Here is a 24,021-nt window from a genome sequence, read left to right as displayed (position 1 = left end):
AGCTCTTTGACAGAACAATCAGCTCCAGCTCCTCGGCTCCTGCCAGTGAAACTCTATATCTGAGTAGCACGGCTGCAGTTAAAGCGTGAGAATGGAAACTAGCGGTTGGGAAAGGACACGAATGTGATATCTGGCTTATCCAGAATCCCACTCTTTGGCCGAGGCCGTTTCCCTGAAAAATACAGCATGTGGGCCATCTGTTTTAGTGGTTTGGAGTGGTGACTAATGAAATATCACTGGCTGGCCGGTAGTGAACTTCCATGATTAGACCATCAGTCTGCTTGTCCCCCCTTTACAAATGGAAACAGGAAAATTTAGCAGAGCCCTCAGTGTAATTAGACTGATGAAGTTGTGTCTTTTGTGCATCTCTTTAATGTTTGAGTAGTTAAGGTGATGCAGCCAACAGCATACAGTGTTTTAGGTTGATCGTGCTTCACCCTGACTTGTCTTTCTGCATATAGAACATTAGAGATGTAAAATGTGAGCTTTGCCGTTTAGATTGGTTAGTTTTCACCTTTTCTCAAGTATTTTCTCCAGCTAAACGCAGAACATCTTCTTCTTTGTTATATGTAATAGGACACTATATGTTTTTGAGATTTTTTTCGTGTTTTGGATTATTCTGTCACTTTCTGTGACGTTTCGTAGGTCAAACGATTGATTAATGATGGCAATAATTAGCAGATTAATCAATGACATGATGACACGATGCTGCAGTCGTGTTGTTTAAGACGTATGGATTTTGTGTAAAGTAGTTACGTGAGCACATCACTCATGTCCACTGTTACACTTACATTAAACCCTCATTCACACATCATTCATACAGGAGGAATCGAAGGTGAAGCTCTTTCACACACATTCCCAGTCAGGGTTCAGTCTCCTGGTAAAGGACACTTGAAGCTGGGGAACAAACCGCACATCTTCTAATTGATTGGACTGATGGACCACAGCCGCAGGCTCTCCAGGGAGGATTTGCTGCTTTTTTCAGTCTTACATTACAGTAATCTGAACATTTTGGACTGTTAGCCTGTTGGAGTCAGTGCAGAGATGAGAAATACTCAGATCCTTTAGTTAAATAACAGCAGAACTACAAAAGTCTTAAAATGCTCCCTTACAAGTAAAAGTCCTGAATTCATTCTGCTGTTACTTGTAAAGGAATAATCGACACAATGCACTTAGTTAAACTATAAATCACCAACAAAGACGTGCAAGAGTACTTAAATATCAATGTGGAGCCATTTTTAGATGTTATGGTAATGCATCATATCATATGAGCATGCATTGTGTAAAAGTAGTTAGTAACTATAAGCGTCAGATACAATAAGTCCAAACTGTACTTAAGTACAGCTTAGTACTTAGTCACTGCTGGCACTGGGAAAATCTAAGATTATAAACTATTTTCTGTGGTTTAGAAATCAAACAACTAATCTAATCTATGTAAATGAATTGCATTCTCTGGTCGTTCAGAACTGAATCTACAGTGCAGATGCAGCCGTGCAGCTCCGTGGCAGATGTGTGCAGATGTGTGTCAGGGGGTCAGGGGAAGGTGTACCTCCGATGCCCCTCCTAACCAACACCGTGTGATGCCGCAACCTGCAGCAGTGTGCGGACAGTGTGCAGCAGTGTGCAGCAGTGTGCGGACAGTGTGCGGCAGTGTGCGGACAGTGTGCGGCAGTGTGCGGACAGTGTGCAGGAGTGTGCGGACAGTGTGCGGCAGTGTGCGGACAGTGTGCAGGAGTGTGCGGACAGTGTGCGGACAGTGTGCAGCAGTTTGCGGACAGTGTACAGCAGTGTGCAGCAGTGTGCGGACAGTGTGCAGCAGTGTGCAGCAGTTTGCGGACAGTGTATAGGAGTGTGCGGACAGTGTGCGGACAGTGTGCAGCAGTGTGCAGCAGTGTGCGGACAGCGTGCAGTAGCTTGCGGACAGCGTGCAGCAGTGTGCGGACAGCGTGCAGCAGTCCGGCCTCTCCAGTCCTCCCACCACAAGGGACTGTAACCAACCCCAGGCACCTCCGCAACAGTCTCCCCCCGCCTCACTCCTTTTGGTCCAGGCGACCCACACGACGTCTGCAAGTGGACGAGAGGACTCTGGGTGAGGACTCTGGGTGAGGACTCCGGGTGAGACGGTGCCGCTGCTCGCTGCTCTTTGTGTGGCCGCTGCAGGACGATGAGACCTGGAACTCTCCTCAGACTTCTTCCCTGCCTGCTGTTTTTACTTCCCAGCGCTATGCACGCTGACACAGGTAAGCTCAGCCCTCCGAGCTTCTCCAGCTCTCACTCTGCTCTCTCTGTTTCCACACATCTAATGAACACACGATGCGTAAAGCTGGAGATTATGCCGCTGATGAGAACTCACACTTAACAGACCTCTAATGTGATCAGTGTTTGCCAAAGAGCTCCATGTTCTCAGGTTCCTCTGGCAGCTTCTTGTCCCTCTGACACCTTCTCATCCATCATGTAACTGTCATCCAAGGCCACATACCTCCAAGCCTCACGGTCACAGTGCTGTCACCCATGTGGTGCCAGGCAGGGAGACGGGATGCTGGACTCTCTGAGTTCCTGTTCAGGACTGGACAGACCAGGTGTTAAAGGATGTCTATTGGCAGCTTTGACAGCTCGTCACTGCTGTGGCGGACTCCTTTTAGCTGGCCTGTCAGACCCGGACGGAGGCAGAGAGGCCGGTACTGCTTCTTTGTCGACCACTTCTTATGGTGTCGTCTTCTTTGATGGTCACGGTTTGCCTTCGATGGTCACACACCGTGAACCTCAAGCCTCTCTCTGCTTTTTCACCTCCTCAGTCGCCTGTCTTTGCTTCCTGATCTTCACTTCAAAACAGCATCCTCCCGTATTTTCCCGCTCCACCACCAACACCTGAGATTCTCTGGCTTTGCTTGAACCTACATTACACAGTGGAAGTGACTTGAAGTCACAGCTACAGTAACACATAGCTGCCACTGTCAATTTTGCCAATATATACATCTCCAAAACTCAGTGCAGCCGGTCTGTGACCTCTTGGGTTGAATGTTTCTGTGGGCTGCACTGCTTCTTTTCTGTGTCTGTTCTATAGACCTTCTTCACTACAGACATTCAGTCAAAGCAAGACAACCACAGGTGGAATGAGTACTATTGCTGATGGCTGCCCTCCGTCTCGCTGATCATCTGGTGAGGATCGTGGCTCAGTAGAGCACCTTAAATGGAACAGGGCCACCATCGGCGTCGTTTTCACTTCTACCTGAGCTTTACTTGGTGGGACGAGTTTTAAAAGTTCTACTGAACCAATCAAACTACCGCTGCTGCTCACAGGAACTTAGAAAACCTTAAAAAAAAACCTCCATCTGCTGAAGAAGACCATGAGATGTTGTTGAATACCAGATAGTCTCTCTCGTTGAAATACACTTTATTGAATGGCAGTCTGGCATCTTTTAACCAATGAAGCTTTTAAGTAGCCAGATGCCGATAAATAACCTGGGATCCTCCAATGAACAGATTCTATTCAGATGTGACTGTTGCAGCATATCACCAACCATGAGCAATATCCTATTTTAGTAGTGGATTTATATTTTAAAGTCATTTTTAAATTCTATATTTTAATGGATGGTTTTAATGCCGTTTTATAATTTATATGCAGTTGCAATTGCGCTATTTCTGAGCCTCTGCTTCGTAATTTCGTTTAGTTTGCACTGTTTGGTTTATAACCTTGAATGACAATAAAGTCAATATATTGATGAGCAAAGAAGGATTACCAACCAGGCTAAGTGGGCATCTGCCCTGGAGCCCTGAAAACGTCAGGGTCGCCTTTGTGGTTGATCATTTGTGTGGGAATATGCAGCGCTAAAGCATATGTGAGCTGCCACAACCAGAACCTTTAGGTGGTCTCACCTCATCTAGAGGTCAGAACCTCGTTTTAATGCCCTCTGTTCTTTCTCTTTGTGTTTACTTGTTGCATATTTCCAAAGTAAACCAGACTTTCTCCAGTTAGCACATAGTAAACCTGGGGCTGAAAGATGGAAACATGGAAAAACTCGCTGTCAGACACTGTTGAGGGAGCTGTAGGTCGCCCGCTTCATGTCGTACCCATGTTAACAGAGTTCTTGTGAGGAGGGGGCTGTTTTGTTCTCTTTTGCCCCAACCAGTCAGCAGCAAGCGGGGTTGATGGCTGAACCCTTTGGAGATGAGGGTGGAGCTTCAGAGGTGTTGGAAGGTGGCCCGGCAGCTCATTTGTCATGCTGATGATATTTTAACTTAAAGTTTTGATGCTCTCTAACTGATTCCTGAGGCCCACCGTCCATTCTCGGTTTCACCCGTAGAAACGGGTCCCGTGCTCACAACACAACACAGTAGAGCCATGTTCAGAGGCTCCTTGACGTAGTACACAGGTGTAAGATGTCCTTGTTTTACTTGCTTGGCTGTTCTAATGATCCCAGAGCACTCAAACTGTGTGTTTAACCTGCTATACTGCTATAAGAGTCTCTAACAGCTCTTTACCACAAGTACTTCCTCCTGTTTTAACTGAAAATGGACCGTGTGGACATCAGCAGTCACATCCTAATGGGAAAAATCCATTAATACTGATGCTGTTTGGCTCCTGCTCAGGTCTTCATCATGATTAGAGAAGTTGTGTTCTGAAAGGGATTTCCTCGTGCTGGTGTTAAAAGGTCTTTGTGATAGTCAGTTTAATAAAGAGAGGAGGTGGAGGTGAAGACCACGGATGACCCCGATGAAGGATACAAGCCAAATCTTGTTGGTCTCACAATGAAGTAGTTCTTCTGTTGCTGGGGTTTTGGTCTCTTTAGACGTAGGTGAAATTGTGCCAGAAATCCATCCAGATGGTCTTTAGCGATGAGTTTCATCATGTTCCTCCATTTACCTCAGCGTCAGCAGCCTGGATGGACACAGAGACCGTGGGCACAAGCCCCCCATCCTAGCTTGGCTCAGGACATCCATACGTTTGGCACTGACAGTCAACAAAGGCTTTGGCCCATTAAACAATCTATGAATGGTCACCAGCCTGCACAGTATCTTCAGAAGAACTCCCATCTTCACCCTCATATGTTATTATGTCTTTTCAGGGTAGACTGACAAAAACACAGAAACAGTAATGAATCAGAGTGAACACTGGGACATCCTGCCTCTGTTTAACGGAGGCTCAAAGGCCTCTGAGGTCTTTTCTTCTTCTGTTGTGTTTGGCTCTGCTCCTGTTCACATCACGTTTTCTTCGCTTCAACAATTCAGTGTTTTCAATGCAAAACGATTTCTCATATTTCTGTTGGGTTTATCCATGACCTCAGTGATGGAAGCTGTCTCTCATGTCTGTGCATTTCATGTGTGTGTGTGCAAACGTCAACAGCTGGCCAGTGGATGTCCACAGTCCACCGTCTGGCCCGCAGAGCACCTTCCACACGTTTGGTCATTGGTACTGACAGTCCTTGTGTGTATCCGGTGCTTTATGTCGTCTCTCTGGCTGCACTTGCAGTGCTCCCTCCAGAGTGTGCTCCAGGCGGCCACTCCATCCTCCAGAACCCCTACCGCAGCACCACCTTCAGCTCCAGCTGGCTGCAGCAGTCGGCCCTGCAGGACTTCATCTGCGACCACTCCCTCGCTCCTGGCTGGTACCAGTTTCAGATTTTTGACAAGCCAGCAAGCATGCCCACCCAGTGTGTGGAGGTAAATGATGTCTTTTTGTGAAACATTTTGCAAAGACACAGACAGTGATTTAACAGTCTGCATGAGTTGTGTATCCGTCACGTAGTATATGATTTATCAGCAATATTTAGCAGCAACCCTTCATCTCCATTCTTTTGAGTATGTTATGACAATCAATTAGCAAACTTAATATTCCTAAGTTTAAATCATTTTGAAGGTTTATATTACCGTCATGTTATGCTTGTCAAAGTTACATGAGGGTTGTAATATAATTATTTTTTGTGTGTAAATTTGCATTTAAACTCTGCTAATTGCTTTTCATTCTGAACAGAAATGAATTGAAACCAGTGGTTGCTTACAACAGTAGAAGCCTGACCCCCAAGGAAACGATCAATACCGTTCTCCCGTCTGTGTGCTAAATAGGAACTATTTAGCTGGAACTATTTCTTGGGGTCGTCGGTGGATTTTTCCGACAGCAGTGTTTAGCATGCTGATATGAGAGTGGTACTGATCTTTTCAAATAACCCCCCCAAATAATAAGTGTATTTCCCAAACTGTCAGTTTATTCCCCAACACGTACACATCCATTGGCTGTTTGCTGCGGCTGCTCAGCTGCAGGCTGCTCCTCTTAGGAACTTCACCTCGTCAGGCTTTCAGATACGTAGTCAAGGATTCCAAACCGCCACACTTTGAGCTACATGTTCAGCTCTCTAATCTTAAAGCTACTTCAGCTCCTCAGTTGCAGCACTGTGAATCTGCTGTCATTACCCTCCTTAGATGAAGCTCATATCAATCAATCAATCAATCAATCAATCAATCTTTATTTACATAGCGCCAATTCACAACAGCGTTATCTCACGACGCTTTCCATAAAGAGCAGGTCTAGACCAAACTCTTTAATTAGAGAGAGACGATTCAAGAATTCAACATTAAGGATTCAAGAATTCCAACATGAGCAGCATCAGATATTATATTGAGCAACAGTGGAGGAAGAACTCCCCTTTAACAGGAAGAAACCTGGAACAGACCCAGGCTCAATGTGGGCGGCTTCTGTAGGGGTCCGTGTTGGGTGGAGGTTAGAGAGAGAGAGAGAGAGAGAGAGAGAGAGAGACAGAGACAGAGAGACAGAGAGAGAGAGAGAGAGAGAGAGAGACAGAGAGAGAGAGACAGAGAGAGAGAGAGAGAGAGAGAGACAACACAAACAGCAGCCAACCTACCAGCAGTGACTATAGCACTAACAATAGGAGTGTGACTAACAGATTAGCAGTATGATATTACTGAAAAACATGACGAGTGGCCGACGATCCGCAGCAGTGATTCATGAACCAGAGAACCACATCAGCAGGACCAGGACCAGGACCAGGATCCACAGGAACCTGAGAGATGAGAAAGCACAGAAAGGCTCCGGGGAAGATAGCAAGTTAGAGGCAGACATTAGGCTGACATGAGACATAATGATGGAGAGGAAGAGGAGGAGAGAGAATAGAGAGGAGCTCAGTGCATCATGGGAGTCCCCCGGCAGTCTGAGCCTATAGCAGCATCACTAGGGGCTGGTCTAAGGCCTGAGCCAGCCCTTAACTATATGCCTTGTCAAAAAGGAAGGTTTTTAGTCTACTCTTAAATGTAGAGAGATATGTAAAGATGTGGTCATTGTACACATACAAAAGGCAACATGTACGTAAAGACGCCCTTAGTAAGATTTATCCAACTCACAAAGAAGACAACTCTTCTCTTTGCTAATTTATTTTAAATGTTGTCTCAAAATCCGATTCTGGAAGCCTCCGCTACTAAGTTCTGATTAGTCTCCAAAAATTCCACGTCCTTCAAGTTTCCCATTCAGGTATCCCAGTGTTTCCAGTGACCTCAGTTAAAGGTCGTAGAATTCTCATGACCCCCCCCCGCATTCACTTATCGCATCAATCACTTTATTCTGTCTTGTTATCGGAAGCTCGTGGGGAGATCCAGGATCGTTATACACAAGTGCTGTTGCTCTTGAAGTGTTTGATTTAGTTATGTGAATGACAAAAGCCTCCGCTGAGATGCTCTGAGGTGGCCTCGCTGCCGTCACCTCTCTGTCTCAAAAATTGTGCATGTGTGGATACATGCGCGCTGGCGGGACACGCACAGTTATCAGTGTGTGTGCTAGTGTGCGTATTCATGAAGGAGAGCGCAAGGAGAGCTGGAATGTGTCTCATTTCCTGCGGGAGGCCTGCTGTGAGGAGTCTGCAGGATCCATCCGAAGTGTCGGTCTCCCTCCGCACCGCTGCTCTCCCCGGGTGATGGATATCTGCAGGAGTGGGCGAAGGAAGGAAGAGGGTTGCTGTGAACATGTGTTACATAATAAGGCGATGTCTTTATGATCATGGCGGATAAATGGCAATATTTGTCAGGCCAAGTAGTTTCTCAAAGGGGAAATAACTGCGACAATTTGTCAAATACATGCCCAGGGATTAGCTTTTTGGGCCACGTTTGTTCAGACACACAAGGAATTCAGCTCCCGTTTCCAGTGGCTGTGAAAGTGCTTACATATATTTCTTTCAGCCGTCATCATTTCTTTTTATTATTCCGCACAAACCTTTTGATTCAGAACATATCACTTCCTGTACTGTAGGATGTGTTTGGGGGAAAAGAACAAATGTAGTATTAAGTTTTCAGTCTTATTTCTTTAGACAGTGAAGATGTGAGCACCGTCACCAAAGTGCATTAACGTCGCCCCCCTCTGTCTCTCTCCAAACATCCAGGTGAACCACTGTGGGACCCAGGCACCTGTCTGGCTGTCCCTAGGTGAGGGCGAGTCCCTGCCGGGGCCTCTGGAGGTCAGGCAGCTGACGGCCTGCGCTGCCTGGCAGTTCTTCCCGAGCAGCAGCAAAGACTGCTGCATGTTCCGCATCCCGGTCACCGTCCGCAACTGTGGAGACTTCTTTGTTTACCTGCTCCAGCCTACGCAGGGATGCATGGGATACTGCGCGCAGGGTATGTCAGAGGAGAGAGATCAACAAGGAAGTCAAATGTGCTTGTGTTTTTAAAGTGCTTCTTAATCGACATGCTATAACACACAAGCGGCCAAAGCGAGGGTGTCTGGGGGACAGGGAGAGGAGCATCCAGAAGGAGCTCTGAGTAGAGCTGCTGCTCCTTGGTGTCAAAAGGAGACAGTTAAGGTGGTTCAGGCGTTTGGTTAGAAGATCTGTTAGTCACATCCTGTGTTTATATCGTTTTATCCATCCACGGGGTCTCCGTGGAGGAGCTGGAGAGCCAACATTACCCAACCCAAAAATTAGATGGATGGATGGATGGATGGCTTTAAGCTAGTTTTGCTCAAAGCTATGTGAGATTACTTAAAGTTATCTACTGTACATGCTACAAGACCTCCATCAGAAGCTCAGCTGCATCTCATCCTTAAACTTAACAAGTCCAAATGTACGATGCTTTACCAACATCTACATGAGGCGTTCTAATACATGCACAATGCATAACAGAGGTTGCTATAAACATTCATGGTGCGTAATGGATTCAAATTGTCATGCATATTTTGTAAGTCTTGTTTGTTGCCAGTTTATTCCAGAGCAGAGAAAAGTGTAAAAAGATTCTCACAGACATCAGAAATGACATTTCCTTGGTATATAAGTGTAACCGGTGGCCAGTGTGTGGCTTTGAGACACCTGCTTTAATTATGAGGATGTGTTATTATCATGCCAACATATCATAGCGCTCAGGCAGAGATACTACATGATCCTGAGGAAGGCAATATGCCACACAGTCGATCTTTGGAACAAGACTGCAGTGGAGTAACGAGTGTGAGTGCTGGGATACACATCACACCAACACTTTCCAACACTTGCAGAAACTAAACTGCTTCCCAGATAAGATAATAAAAACAAAGTGCACGTTGGCACCAAACTCGCAGCCTCTTCTCTCTGTTATGTTAATTAATGCTGATTTATAAGTGCTGTTATTGCTCTCCTATCCATCTAACAGAGATGTCGGACACTTTACCCACCACATCGCTGACCTGCAGCCCGGACGAGGCGAGCGCCGATGGAACATGTAACAGTGAGGACCCCGCTGCTGTGTTTACGGCTAACTCTTGTCTCCTCGTGTTAGGTCAGGCACCAAAACAATCAGGAGGTCAGGGAGTTGCCATGCGGTCAGGAATGCACCGCCGGCCCCTCGCTGCTCCTCTTAATGAGCTGAGCATGTGTCCCAGCGTCCGCCGGGCCCCGTCTCCATGGAGACAGCCCTCAGCCAGGTCGTGAATTACAGGTTTTAGGAAGCTGGCAGAGGTGGAGAGAGACGGAGGGAGGTTCAACTGGAGATAGATGAAATATCGCAGAACGTGTTCATCAGCTTGTTTGATATTAGATTCCGGTTTGCTGCGATGCTCAAGCTCACTTTTCTACTTCTGAATTCCCAGAAGAGGCCCAGCTGAATATTTCCCCGGCTAGAACCCCTCATATACATGAATTCATGCTCCTCAGCTTAAGATGCCTTCCTCTGCGTAACCATGTGCTGCGTTTGTCAGCTCTGACTGGGTTTATTCAGAAGAAGCAGTTGTATTATTTTCCCACAGTGGAACCTTTTTTTGCCGTTAAGTCCGCCTGGAATGGAAATTTGCACCAGACTCCAGCCAAATGTTAGTAAATGATGTGTTTATGGCTGTTATTTTAATGGTAGCAGTTAACAAAAACACAACAGAGAGATGGTTCTGTCCTAGATAAAGCATGGAGCTCACAGTGTTTCACCTAAAATACATCTCTCACACAAACACACCGGAACAAAGTATGCAGACAACTTGACCCATACGTGATAGTTGGACGTCAAATTCTAAAACCATGGGCATTAATATGTTGTTATAACAAAGATATCTGCACCTGCCTCATGTCCAAGGTGTATGGAGACAAGACGTCTTTATGTTTTTGGCCATATGGCGTGCAGACCCTGGATTTGATTCTTTCCACTTCTCTCCTGTCAGCAAAGCAGCCTCCCGCTCCATCTGCACCGGTGATCACCTCAGAGGTGACAGGAAACGCCATCTACCTGAAGTGCAGCTTCGGGAGCAGCTCCAACAGCTCCGTGGGCCACGTGGTGGCCTGGTCCCGCCTCTCACCCGAGGGCAGGAGGGAGGAGCTCAAACAGGAGACCACCATGCAGACCTCCGCCTTCATCGAGCTGGACGGCTTCAATCTGCGTCTGGGGGACAAGGTGTGTGAGGCAGCCGTTAAAACAGTGACCTTTGTCGAGACCAGTTCAGCTTCGACGGGAGGTGTAGGCCAAAGACAAGAGCAGGAACAAAACATGACGTCCAGTGTTTGTTTCTGTTGCATGTTTAAGAGGGACACCTTCACATGTGGGACAAAAACTGTGAACCAGGAAGAAACATCCCGATTTGTGAAAGTTTTTAGGTAGGAGAGAGAACTGATAGCAACCGGCGATACCAATGTCTGGAAAAAAAAAAAAAGGATGAAACACAAAGTTGAAGTCTCGCTTCAGTTCCTCGTAGAGCCCTCTTGCAGCAATCGACTCCCCATTCTTGTGGAAATAAAACTCACTGTACGAATCAAAGATTTTGCTCTCGGACGTGCGGCCAACAGTGGCTCAGCTATTATTGAAACCTGTCAACATGTCGTTTTCTTTTACTGTGCGCTGACCTGGCCTTAACTATAAAACCTTTTATACTGTTCACCCAGGACCTGCTCCCTTTTTTTTCCTGTGTGGTTCCTACTGCTCTCTCTTTCTCTCTCTGTTTTTTACAACGTTTGGCTTAATAATTCCGATTTTTATATCAAAAAATGTTTTCTCTCTCTCTCTTTCTCTCTCTCTCTCTGTCAGATTTACTGCTCCAGTGCCACTTTCTTCTTGGACTCACCAGACGTCTATGGCGCTTCAGTGGAAAGTCAGGAGTTCTTTGCTGGGATTCGGGTACATCACAGTAATCTGAAGTTTGTTTTTTTTATTCCTCGCTCTTTTCTTTGAGCACAGACAGAATATTTATTCATCAACATATATATATTTACACATGCATGTGTGTGTGGTTCTGCCTGTAGGTATTTATTATTTACCTGTGTGTGTGCGTGTATACTTGACCCAGAAAAAAAGAGACAGTTTGACATAAAGGGTAAATATTTAAAGGAATATTGCAACACTTTTGGAATTCAATTCATTTTCTTACTTGCCAAGAGTTAAAGGAGAAGATTTACACCAAACTCATGTCTGTGTGTGTGAAGAGCCAGGAGGCTGTTATCTGTTGGCTTAGCATAAAGACTGGAGCAGGGTGAGAAAACTAGCACGGCTCCAACCAAAGTTAAAAGAAAAAACTATGCATATTCCCCAAATTTCACTTTAAAGAGACGCTGACCATCAGTATGGATGAAAGAGCTATTTTAATGACAGAATTCATTTTTAGCCCTGCAGAATCTCACGCCTTCAGTGATGCTGTGTAACACAAAACAGACCAAAGTTACAGGATTATTATTTCTGATCCACAACACTGAGTTAGACTCACTGGTCATGAGACAAAACTTTGCATTATGTTTCCTCTTTGCCACTCAAGCCTCTTAGCTGATGCTCTCTCAAAAAAGCTCGTTGGCTTAATGGGATTATTGTTCTTCCAAGAACGGGCTGACCATTTCCTACCTGTTTCTAACCCTCCCGTGCAGCTAAGGCCAGAGGTGAGCAGTGTGTCGGAGGACGGGGGGCTCTATGAGTTGCTGGTTGAAAGCACAGTTCCTGTCCCATGTCCGGAGGAGTCGTCCTCCTCTGCGGAGCGGTGCACTCTGTCTCTGCAGCTCAGCACCAGCAGTCAAGGTGAGGACTTGCTGCAAGATAGTGACAACCAAGCCCTTAGTTAGTGTCACTTACAGTAGCTTGTGTGCAGTTCACAGTGACAGCGGAGGCAGATTTACCATTCAAACGGCCATTTTGGAAACATTGGGTCCTTTACTTTAGTCAGAAGTAAACAAAAGTATCCATTGAAGTTGTTGTTGCTGGCAGGTTTTATCGGCCGTAGCTAACAAACTGACGCTCTCGTGTTGTCATGATGAATTGGCAGCTAAGTTGACAGCTACATCATCATGTTGACACTCTGCTGTAATGCTTACAGGTTCCATGTAGAAGCTTTGTTCTTGTTCTGTGAGATAGAACTAGTTAGTCTGGGTATCAGAGTACAGTAAAATAAGATCAGGTCCACTGCTAGTGTAATCCTACCTGCACATTTGTCTTACTTCTTCAGCCTTGTGATGTTACAAATACACCAAACCTTGTCTCTTGTTGTGTTCCAGATGAGGGCGCACTGGGTGCAGATGTGTCTCTGTCCTCCTGTGTGGTGGATCTGTCCCGGGGCCTGTGCAGGGACGGCGTTTGCAGCCAAGCTCTGATCCACTTCGCCCCCATCACGGACTTTGTCAAAGATGGCAACAGGACAACTCAGATCTCCATTAAATCCATCGTCACGCAGGATTTTCTCTGGAACGGATACTCGCCAGCACCTGTCGAGGTAAACGGATACAACTGTCCTGGGAGGATTCAAAACGCAGATATTTTGTGACACTCGATGGTTATTAATTCATGAGGATTGATTCAATTCAATTCAATTCAATTAAATTTTATTTGTATAGCCCAATATCACAACAGAGTGTCTCATAGCGCTTTACAAAGTTCACTGAAATAAACAAGTGTAAGCGAACAAACAATCTAATAAAGAGTCCAGCAGTCGATGAGGCCAATGGATCAGTCCGAGGCATCACCTGCCCTTTATGACCCTCCTTCTTTGGGAAGGAAAAACTCAAAAAACCCAGTGGGAAAAGAGAAACCTCCAGGAGCACCACAGTGAAGGAGAGATCCAGCTCCCAAGGACGGACAGGCTGTAGCCTTGGACAGACGCACATCCATTAGCTGGTAGAGAACCACATCAGCGGGACCAGGACCAGGATCCATAGGAACCAGGGAACCACATCAGCAGAACCAGGACCAGGATCCACAGGATCCACAGGAACCTGAGAGATGAGAAAGCACAGAAAGGCTCCGGGGAAGATAGCAAGTTAGAGGCAGACATTTGACTGACATGAGACATAATGATGGAGAGGAAGAGGAGGAGAGAGAATAGAGAGGAGCTCAGTGCACCATAGGAGTCCCCCGGCAGTCTGAGCCTATAGCAGCATCACTAGGGGCTGGTCTAAGGCCTGATCCAGCCCTTAAATATATGCTTTGTCAAAAAGGAAGGTTTTTAGTCCACTCTTAAATGAACCCAGGATTGATGTATCAAATATCAAATGTATCAAATAGTTCTTCATCTCTATATGCGTTTAGCTCTCTGCACATTGTGGCGTTCCTGTTTAACCATCTGTTTAATACCTTCTTCCAAAGATTTCTGCTTGTTTCAAACTGTCTTTATGATGGGACCCTGTTGTTTTATTAAATATGCAGAGGGGAACCAAGTGTACATTCCTGCACTGTGATCATTTATCCCGAGTATTTTATTCAAAGGAGGAATTAAATGGATCTTTCATTTCAGATAACAGTGGAGGATGTCCCCTCAGCCCACTGCTACGCCTTCACTGATCCTCACATAATCACATTTGATGGCAGGTACTTCACTCTCTCATTCTGAACACAGACTTTATTTGTATCAGAAGCTGCATTTAATTGTTTTAAATACAATTACATTAATTTAACATCACATGTAGAAATATGTGGCTTGTCAGTTTTTAAACTGTGACATAAAATCAGACACTTAATGCTCTGTAAAAGGAGCTGGAAGGCAAAAACATGAACATTTTTTTTATTCACAGGCACTATGAGAACTACCAGATAGGCACCTTTGTTCTCTATAAGAGCAGCTTCTGGCCGTTCGAGGTCCACGTTCGTCAGTGGGAGTGTGGCAGTGTGGTGCACGCCGCCTCGTGTGTGTGCGGCGTCGCGGCGAGAGACGGCGGCGACGTTGTTGCTTTTGACATGTGCAATGGAGAGATGGGTGAAACCAAGCCTCACCTGTCCGTGAAGAACAGGGACCTGAGCAAGAGCGGCATCCGCATCACCGAGTCCTACCAGGGACGCAAAGTCACCGTGAGTGAGGACGACAGTCTGACTGCTGACAACCAAAGTCAATGAGCTGTACCATATATTTTACATGATCACATTTTGAACAACATTATGGGGAAAACTTTTTCATTAAATTAATTATGTGACAAATGTTTTTTTCTACAGCACACACTTTAATACGTTCTTCAAGCCCCACTAACCTACAGAGCACTTCCAGAAATATTTTAAACTGTTCAGAAAGGTGTGAGAAAACATGGAAATATGACTGAACCCCATAAAATGGCATTTTTTTTTATTGAGGAGTCTGCACACAACAGGCTGGTTTCAAAACGTGACAAACAAATGTAAAATGCAGCTTGCTGTTTGTTGCTGAAGATCAACCTGCTCTCCGTCTTCGCGTGACGCTCGTCGATCTTTGGCTGCTTGCAGATGACCTTCTCGTCGGGAGCGTTTGTTCGTGCGGACGTGTCTGACTGGGGGATGAGTCTGACGCTGAGAGCCCCCAGTTCAGATCGGAGCCACACTGAGGGCCTGTGTGGGACCTACGATGGCCGGGCAGACAACGACTTCCACTCAGCGGGGGGGGCCACGCTGGAGGGTCTGCACGCTTTTATCTCTGAGTGGAGGTCAGTGTTGATTAGAGTGACGTGTCGGCTGACATGTTTTTGAATTTTTTGATATTAGGTGTTGAGCTAAATAGTGCTTTTAGTCATGAAGGGGCTCAAGCAGCTTCTCCAAAGCTTTGTTCCATCCATGTCCTTAGAAATTTGCACTGCTGGTCACAGTATCAACCACAGGCCCCCATCAGGTTAACCTGTCAAACCCTGTTGCTTCCTCACTGACTCCTGTCCTCTCTCAGACTCCCTGCAGGCAGCAGCCTGTTTGACACCGTGCCCTCCCATCTGAAGACACTGAGCCCACGCAAGTACTGTAATTGTCAGGCGGAGCCCCGCCTCACATCTCCCAGAGCCCGATATCAACCGGTCTCCTCCGCCGGCCCCTCACCGTGTTCTCACCATGGCAACGTGCATCTCCCCAGTGTCATCCCCTCTCTGGACGTCACGGCTGAGTACATCGGCTCAGTGGAGCTACTCAGAGGGGAAGGAAATGCAAGGCAGCCGCTGCCTCCAGGCCACGCGAGCCAGCGCACCCAGGATGGAGGTAGTGACGCTAAGAGCTTCCCCCTCAGAGCCTCCAAGGATGAAGCTTCAGCCTCAGCTCAGCTCCAGCGGGGCAGAGGCAGCCAGCAGACACACCGTTATGTTTCTAGCTCCCAGCACCAGAGCCTCAGCCAGTCTGATCTGGAGGGCTTCACCTACTTTTTCCCAGAGGACCATGAAGCGCCGGTTCAACCAGACTCCCCCCTAGCGTGGCCCACGCCGTCTGGCCTGACCGAGCAGCAGGCCGGGGCTCAGTGCCGGCAGGCCGTGGCAAACTCTAGCATAGCGTTAGGCTGCAGGCGCCTGTTAGAAGAATCGTTGATCGGCCGCGTGGTGGCTATGTGTGTGACCGACCTACAGCTGAAGGATGAGCTGTCGTGGCTGAATGCAACGTTACCGCTGCTGGAGAATGAGTGTGAGAGGAGGCTGATTGAGGAGAGGAGGAGAGAGGAAGAGTACCAGGATGTTCTGTCTGTCCTCAAGTGTCCCAACCGGTGCAACTGGAACGGCCAGTGCTCGGAGTGGGGCTGCGTGTGCTTCCCAGGATTTGGGTCATATGACTGCAGTGTGCTGTCTGGTAACAAACTGAACACACACTGACACAAGCACACACACACACACACACACACACACACAAGCGCAAGGCAGGCCCCCCCGCACAAATACATCAGAGGCATAAAGTCACGGCGAACATTTTAGAAAGCAGCTGCGCATGGAGCAACTTTAGCACTCATTCAAAGCTTCAAAGTTCAACTTGTAGAAATGAGATAATTCAATAAAATAATGTCCAATCTGGCCTGTTTTTGTTCCCAAATTCCCTCATGGCCATCGGAGGGGAAGCTCAAGTTACTTCTGTAGCCACGTTTTAGCATCATTGTATGTTGTTCTGCTAAATCTGCCGGCTGGCTGGATTATTGTCTGAGGAAACTAACATGCAGCAGACTACAACTGCAGCTCACAGTCACAGCACATTAAAGTAAAGAAAAAAAAAAAAAAGGCCAGAACGAACTTCTAATGCTATTAAATGGACCCACACTGACACCACAGGAGCAGCTCTGTGAATGTTTCTGGCCTGACTTTAATACGTTCAGCAGGTACTTTCCACAGGAGCTCTGTGACGACAGATGTAGACATGTGGTTTGAGATGTGCAGTAAATTCTCAGGTCTAACAGTCCACTGCTCGCCTGTGCTTTTTGTTGATGTCGTGAAGACCAGATCCCAGAGATCACGGAGCTGGAGAAGGAGGGTCTGTGTGACGTCAGGCAGGGAGACTGCTCCACCATCCAGGTCTATGGCCAAGGCTTCAAGGACTCCTACGAGCTCAAGTGTGAGTTTGTTAAAGAAAAGGTACTTTGTTTGTCTCGGTTTTCTCCTCTTGTTTCTGCGCTGGCTTTTTCTGTGCGTCCTTCTGTGAGCTGTCAGAGAAAGGTTGTTAACAGTGAGCAGGCTCGGTGATCCTCCCCTTTTCAGTGACACACGTCTAGTAAAGACATTTTCGCTGCAAACCTTCTGCTCACCCAAACTGCTGCACTGTGAATGACAAAAACAACACGGCGAGTGCACGTTTCCTGTTCTGTAAAAGAGAAAAGCTACATGGATGTTCGCTCCATTTGGAGTGCGCGCATAGCTCACAGCCACACTGTCTGTAAGATGAATGAAAGTATGGAAACACAGTTACTGTGGGGATATAGTGGGAAAAAAACCATCCTATGGAAAGTTATTGGAGCAAATAACATCTCGTCCTTTCTATGCATGATTTTCTCAGGGGTTACCCTGTACGCTTAAAGATGTCACGCTTCGATTTGTTCACATGAGAAAATACCTGAGCAACAAACTGGCTTACGGCTCATGGCCGTCACTGTCTTGATTGAAGGTCCCTCAGTGGCCGCGAGCAGAAAATGCACAATAAGCTGTCAGTTTTTGTGTCCTATCAAGTTCAATACGTACGTTTATGTGTGTGAAACCGGACACTGAGCTGTAAACCAAGATGTACAGCGTAGATATGGGTGATGTGGACCTTTACAGCGAACCATCTGTTCTGGTCAGAATACAGCAGTGAAGTCAGCCTGTGACTGGCACAGGTAGATGCATTTTTCCACTTATGCCCAGCTGACATCTGTATTTTCATTGCTCTTTTCTCTCTCTTGCTGCTTCACCCTGCTTTATCCTTTTTCTCTGTCCTTCACTCGTGGCTTCCTGCCTCCCTCCCTCCCTCTGTGTCTCTTGTCAAGTTTGTCGGAGGGGAGTGGGTTCTGGACGAACCCCAGTTTGTCCTGGCCATCTTTCTGGATGTGACGGCTCTCGAGTGCCAGCTCCCCCTGGAGGACAGCCGAGCTCCTGCAGGCCTGGACCTGGAATCGGTGACGAACAGACCGCTGGCTCGCTGGCAGATCAAAGTTAGTCATGTCTGCAATGCACACCTCTGAAGCTGCTGTAAAATCGAGTCAGTGCGTCTGCGCCATCCTTCCTTGTAGATACTGGGTTCTCTCTTTTAGCTTTTGTTTTCCTTTCTCCATTCCCAGCCTTGAGTCCTTCACAAAACTCTGGATTATTCTTACTCTATATATTTCATTACCTCATTATCTCCCAATATGAGATTACACAGAAATGAAAAGCGGACAGATGTGAAGCTTGGTTTTATTTGCTGGCTGCAGCTGTGGACCCCCCCAGCTCCACGGAGTGCAGCTGGGGGGTTTTCTCCAGCTTAAAGGAAAATGGACTCAGCAGTGTGAAACAGTGGAAACTGATTGGTTCACTCGTCTGCCAAAGAAATGTGTGGAGCGGTTAGATGTGGTAGACATGAGAACACTGACAGCCTTTTGTATTGTTTCTGTAGTCTACCTCAAGGTGAATCACAGATGGCATAAAAATACTGTATGAAATATTGGAGCAGCTGAAAATGACCCAGTGAGAGCGACTGCAGTTCACTTTACTACAGCGCTTATCTGTTTAATGCCTTTTCCCAGTGATCCACAGTAATCAAGCTTCTGCTGATGGCAGGTATCCAATGACGGCTACAGCTACAGTAACGCCAAGATACTCACCCTGTATGATGGAGCCTGCCAGATCTGCAGCCTCAACACGGAGGTCCTCTGCACCCTGAGGGTAAGGCGTCTTCCTCGATACAGATGTGAATTTAACATTTGGATCAAAAAGTAGAAAAACATCTCCAAAGACACGTTTCCCTGCCAGCCTGCTTTCGCTTTAGCCCGCAAACCGTCACGTCACGCCCTCACCCACCCTCTCAGCCCCGAAACTCTCCGCGTCACGCGTTAGAGCTCTACCTCCATCTGTGCCGGGTGAAGCCGTCGTGTACACAGCACGAGGATGTAGAATTAACATGCTCAGAAGTGGTGCCAGTTGGAGCCAAGGGGACACCGGTGGACGGATCTCAGCCAGCCGTGCATGACTTTAACACTAAAGACTGCAGATGAAGCAACATGTGCTGAGGATGAAAGGCTTTAGAATCGTACAGCAGGAGCAGTGTTGCCAGGTGTACGATAGTTTTGCCCTCTGTACGATCAATAATCCAAAAAAAGGCCAAAAGTACGATAATTTGATAGTTTCTGTGAACATGTGGTTCCAATCAGCTTTGCTCAAATCTGCCGTACAGTTTTTGTGAAGGCATCTCTTATCATGTGACATTTCCAACCACTCGTAACTGGTTTAGCGTGAGATACGAGCACCTGGATACAGGTGACATCGGTCTCGGAATAACGAGCATGATTGGCTGATCGTGCCCCATTAATAAATTGATTAGTTTTATTATTGAGTAATAGTTGGCAGCAGGCACTTTTTAAGTTTGAAGATGTGCAGTTATTTGTCATTTTTGAGGACAAAGAGAGAATGTTGGAATGCAAAAATAAATTTCACTAAATGAAGCCAGATCTACTCTTTCTTTTCTTAATTTCTTCTTAGTTATTATGAATATTGTTTCAAAAAAAGTCAACCTGCTGTGTCAATGGGGGGCACATTAGTGTAACACAACTAAATTGGAGCACACAGCAGTGGATGAGGACGCTTTTAAACACATTTAAAACTACTATATTTGTCTATCGCGCAACAGTAAGCTTATTATTTTGGTTATGACGAGTGAACGATAATTTACCCCAAAATACGAATAATTTCGAGTCCGTGGTACAATAATTCTACATTTCCCACCTGGCAACACTGAGCAGGAGTGATGTCAGTGAGGACGAGTCTCACTCTTAAAGCCCTTAAGGATGACCATTTAAATGTCCACTTACGCTAATACATGAATCAAAGTCGGGCTGCAACAAATTATTTACGCTATCGATTAATCTGTCTTCTTTTTTTAACAATTAGTCGACAATTTATCAAACCATCACAGGTTCCCACAGCCCAAGGCCACGTCTTCAGGTGACGTTTGTGGCCAAAAGTCTAAAATCCTGCATATGTTCAGTTTCCATCGCTCCATTGTTATAAAGCAGGGAAAAGCAGCACATCGTCGTATTTTGACAGGCGGGAAACAGCAAATGTAGTTTCGCTTGTTAAACAGAGAGAGAGAGAGAGAGAGAGAGGGCCGAGATGTAGACTTGCACCTCACAAAGAAATCAGTATCAGTTATCACATTGAATTCTTTGTGTTGCTTTGAGGAAAAAAAAAAAAAAAGAAAAGATGTATCAGAAACTGAATATTAACTGGATTTTTATAACGTGGTCCTTGCCGAATATTTTTCACAAATTTTTACACACATTTGTAATGTAACCACTCGCTTGCTTGTGATTTCGTGCTGCCGAATGTGTGAAGTATCCTTCAACACAGGAAACAATTAGGTTTGTTTCCCTCAAACCACATGTGCAGCTTAAATGTGGTGTTTCTGTTTCAACAAAGCCGCCTTTGTTCCCCCGCTGCCATGTTCCGTACATGCTTTGCATAAACCTGCGTGGCTGACTGAGGGAGGTCAGGAGCCCCCCCCCCACCCCGACAGCATGTTTTTAAGAACACTGAACACTAGTGAACACTGAACGCCATTTCTTTCGTTATTTATTGTCTTTGCCTCCCAGGAGAAAACCTGCAGCATCGACGGCCTGTGTTACAGTGAGGGGGAGTCCAATCCCAGCAGCCCTTGCCTCACATGTCGCCCGGACTCGTCCAAACACGCATGGTCCACGGCGGAGGGTACGTTCGGTGAAATGTCACGGTTTCTCGTCTGGTTTGTCTCACAGCTCGTTCATGTTATGTTGTGAAAACAGAAGAACTCTGGATTACGGCGCCAACGATGGAAGACAGAAAGAGTTGTGAATGAGTCACCCCCTCAGTCGAGCTCGGTGCTGGATAGCCATCACTGAGTTCTGTGGCTGGCAGTCGCTCAGGGCTGTTGTGATAATTTGTCAGCAGCTCTGTGCAGATTGGAGCCATTGAAGTAGCTTCAGTCCCCCGGCGCTGATATGAGGACAGCTTACCTCATTGTTACACTTTCTGACCAACTTCGCTTCTTCAACTTAAAGTAGGTCAAGCAGTGTTCAGAAGAAATGACGGAATATGTCACATTTTGGAGGAGAGTAATTACACACCGATCACGTAGGTGCAAGGCTGTCAGCTCGATCCGTCCCACAAAAGTCCAATCACGACTAATAATCTCCATCCCGCTCGGATCTTCATCAGGTCCAAACACCCGCATGAATACATCCTGCGCGCCAACGGGCTGACGTGCTGTCTGATGAGCGGCGTGGTTAACCATCCGAGCCGCCCAGGGTGATAAACACCCAATCATAATTAACAATCCAGTGAAGTACACAGAAACAGGTACACAGAGACACACAGCAATACAAAAGCCATAAATATCAGGTATATATATAAATATATACAAATATCAGGAGTGACCCCAAATAGTTTCAGCTGACTCGACTGCCAATTTGTACACATGCCTCAGGCGTCACTGCTTGCCCTGACCTCTCTCTGTTATTTATTCTTTCGATTTTATCAGAAGTAAAATGCCACCAGAATAGGCAAACCGGTGATTTGTGTGCGCATTTTAACTTTGCATTTTGTTTTGTGTGGAAAAATGGATGCGAATGCCTTGAATGAGAATTCTGATCAATTAGCAGTCGACAATAGTGACGAGTTAGATTTGGCTATGACAATTAACAACATATCAAACACAGCAATTGTACTTCTGAAGGGCAAAATGACAGATGTGTCATCCCATACATCAGATCAGATCACCTACTTAGAAAACTGTTATATTAAGTGCGAAGAGGACAGAAGAAATCTAAACTCGTGAAAAGGAGGTTGGCATCAATAAGCAGTGAGTTGTGAAGGTCAAGTGGTAAAGACACGAGACGCACGTCTGTCTCCCTCTCAGTTCAACACAGAATGAAATAAGATCTATACCTTAGCTGTAACTCTTTTTTGGGGTGATAGATGGGTATACTTTTTCATTCAGTAAAAATGAATAGATAAATAATACAAACAACAGATACCTACAAATACTGTAAAAATATAGTGACGATAAGATGAGAAAAGTAAGACTCAAACATCTAAACATGCAGCTGATGAAGCTAAAATATTATCAAGTACAAGTGCTGAACATTAAATGTATTGTTATACTTGATAAAGCTGATGAACTTCATCTCTCTGACCTGCAGTCTCTTGTTATTTATTGGCCAGTATAAGCCAACACTTAGCAATGGTACGCTAAGATGGGGGAGGGGGGGGTCATAACCACCTGGACAATGTTGTGTTGTGGTTCCGTCAAAAGAATTCAGTTGGGGCTGTAGTCTGACTTTTGGATAACAAAATCTTTCAAACAATTTAAATTAAAAAATCAACAAATCTAAATCATATCTGGGTGAAAAAGGTGTAAAACAGATATTTATGTAGTTTCAGAACATGTCTGTCCCCCACCACACGCTGACTCATGTAGTGGGATCTGTGTGTCCCATCAGAGAACAAGCCTCCCGTGTTCCTGTCGTTGCCGTTCCACCTCCGGTCCTTCCAGGGGGAGGATTTCTTCTACCAGCTACAAGCAGGGGACCCTGAGGGCTCAGCGGTGCTCTTCGCCCTGGAATCAGGCCCTGGCGGTGCATCCCTGTCTCCGGCCGGCCTGCTGACGTGGCGGGCCACGGCTGAAACCGCAGACACGCACACTTTCCAGTTTACCGTGACAGACGAATGCAACGCCGAGAGCAGAGCCTCCTTACAGGTAACACACACACACACACACACACACACACACACAGTTTGTTTCTGAACAGTCCTTATGTTGCAGTTTCATACCCACCAAGTCAGGTGAGGGACTTTGGCTCTCAGCTGATAATTTATTGCTGCTGTCCTCCACTAGAGGGCGCTAATGCCATGTGGTGTTCTGCTCATGGCCTCTCTCTGTGTCACTGCTCAGGGTTTGTGCGTGTTGCATGTTTACACTGAAAAAGGGACAAAAGTGAGCATAGCCAAAAAGGTCAGAAAGCATATTGAATCTGTTTGATTTGATTAGTGTTGTGTGAATTGATACGGTTTCCCACAGTGCAATGCATACAGGAAATAAAAGAGCTGCTCGTAGCTGCAAAAACATTCAGATTCAGCTGCAAATTGGTGGTGATCCAGCTCCAGGGATGTTTCAGGAGACAAAAATGACGGATTAAATCAATCAAAGTTGATTTAGACTGACATGTATCACGGTGTACATCTTTAACCCTTTCCTGCCAGTATAAAGTGATAAAGGACTGATTTCTAATGTACCACCTGCATGAAGCTTGTTTTCAGATGATAAACCCGTGTCGCTGTGGGGTAAACGATGAATCAGATTTCCCCTCTGTCTGCGTCAGGTGTCTGTGCGCTCCTGCGAGTGTCTGAACGGAGCTTCCTGTGTGACCAACGTCAACCTCCCTGCCGGCAGCGGGGAATATGTGTGCGTGTGTCTGGGTGGATTTAAAGGGGGAAGGTGTGAGGTGGACATCGATGACTGCAAACCGAACCCCTGCAGACTGGGCCGCTGTATCGACGGTCCCAACTCCTTCTCCTGTATCTGCCCGCCGGGAATGACAGGTAGGGAGCAGCCTGCAGGAACCGTTTCCCTCAAACCGCCCAAATACACGGAGCAAAAAGCTCAGCAGCGTTTGGATTTTATAGAGGTAACACTTGTGTGCAGGACTGCACTTTAAGGGGCACTAATCTGCGATCTGTGACCCTTTTTGGTCCTTAATGAAGGCCGGAGGAACCATAA

General features: G+C 46.3%; 1 protein-coding gene across 1 annotated transcript in view; it reads left to right on the top strand.

Moving 5' to 3' along the window:
• Positions 1-2,164: 2,164 nt before the first annotated feature.
• Positions 2,165-24,021, top strand: part of vwde (von Willebrand factor D and EGF domains) — a 30,134-nt gene continuing 8,277 nt past the window's right edge. Inside the window, exons 1-18 of the mRNA XM_070835636.1 lie at positions 2,165-2,240; positions 5,471-5,661; positions 8,382-8,613; positions 10,610-10,839; positions 11,467-11,556; positions 12,294-12,441; positions 12,915-13,129; positions 14,147-14,220; positions 14,424-14,697; positions 15,103-15,299; positions 15,533-15,809; positions 15,957-16,410; positions 17,044-17,180; positions 18,065-18,229; positions 18,834-18,938; positions 20,861-20,975; positions 22,745-23,001; positions 23,624-23,843. Coding sequence (XP_070691737.1) covers positions 2,165-2,240; positions 5,471-5,661; positions 8,382-8,613; positions 10,610-10,839; positions 11,467-11,556; positions 12,294-12,441; positions 12,915-13,129; positions 14,147-14,220; positions 14,424-14,697; positions 15,103-15,299; positions 15,533-15,809; positions 15,957-16,410; positions 17,044-17,180; positions 18,065-18,229; positions 18,834-18,938; positions 20,861-20,975; positions 22,745-23,001; positions 23,624-23,843 — 3,457 coding nt within the window. The remainder of the gene's footprint in view (positions 2,241-5,470; positions 5,662-8,381; positions 8,614-10,609; positions 10,840-11,466; positions 11,557-12,293; positions 12,442-12,914; positions 13,130-14,146; positions 14,221-14,423; positions 14,698-15,102; positions 15,300-15,532; positions 15,810-15,956; positions 16,411-17,043; positions 17,181-18,064; positions 18,230-18,833; positions 18,939-20,860; positions 20,976-22,744; positions 23,002-23,623; positions 23,844-24,021) is intronic.

The sequence above is a fragment of the Pempheris klunzingeri genome, chromosome 8, assembly GCF_042242105.1.
Source record: "Pempheris klunzingeri isolate RE-2024b chromosome 8, fPemKlu1.hap1, whole genome shotgun sequence".
Classification (NCBI taxonomy): domain Eukaryota; kingdom Metazoa; phylum Chordata; class Actinopteri; order Acropomatiformes; family Pempheridae; genus Pempheris; species Pempheris klunzingeri.
The sequence above is the reverse complement of the archived record's forward strand: the minus strand, read 5'-3'. Positions and strand labels throughout refer to the sequence as shown.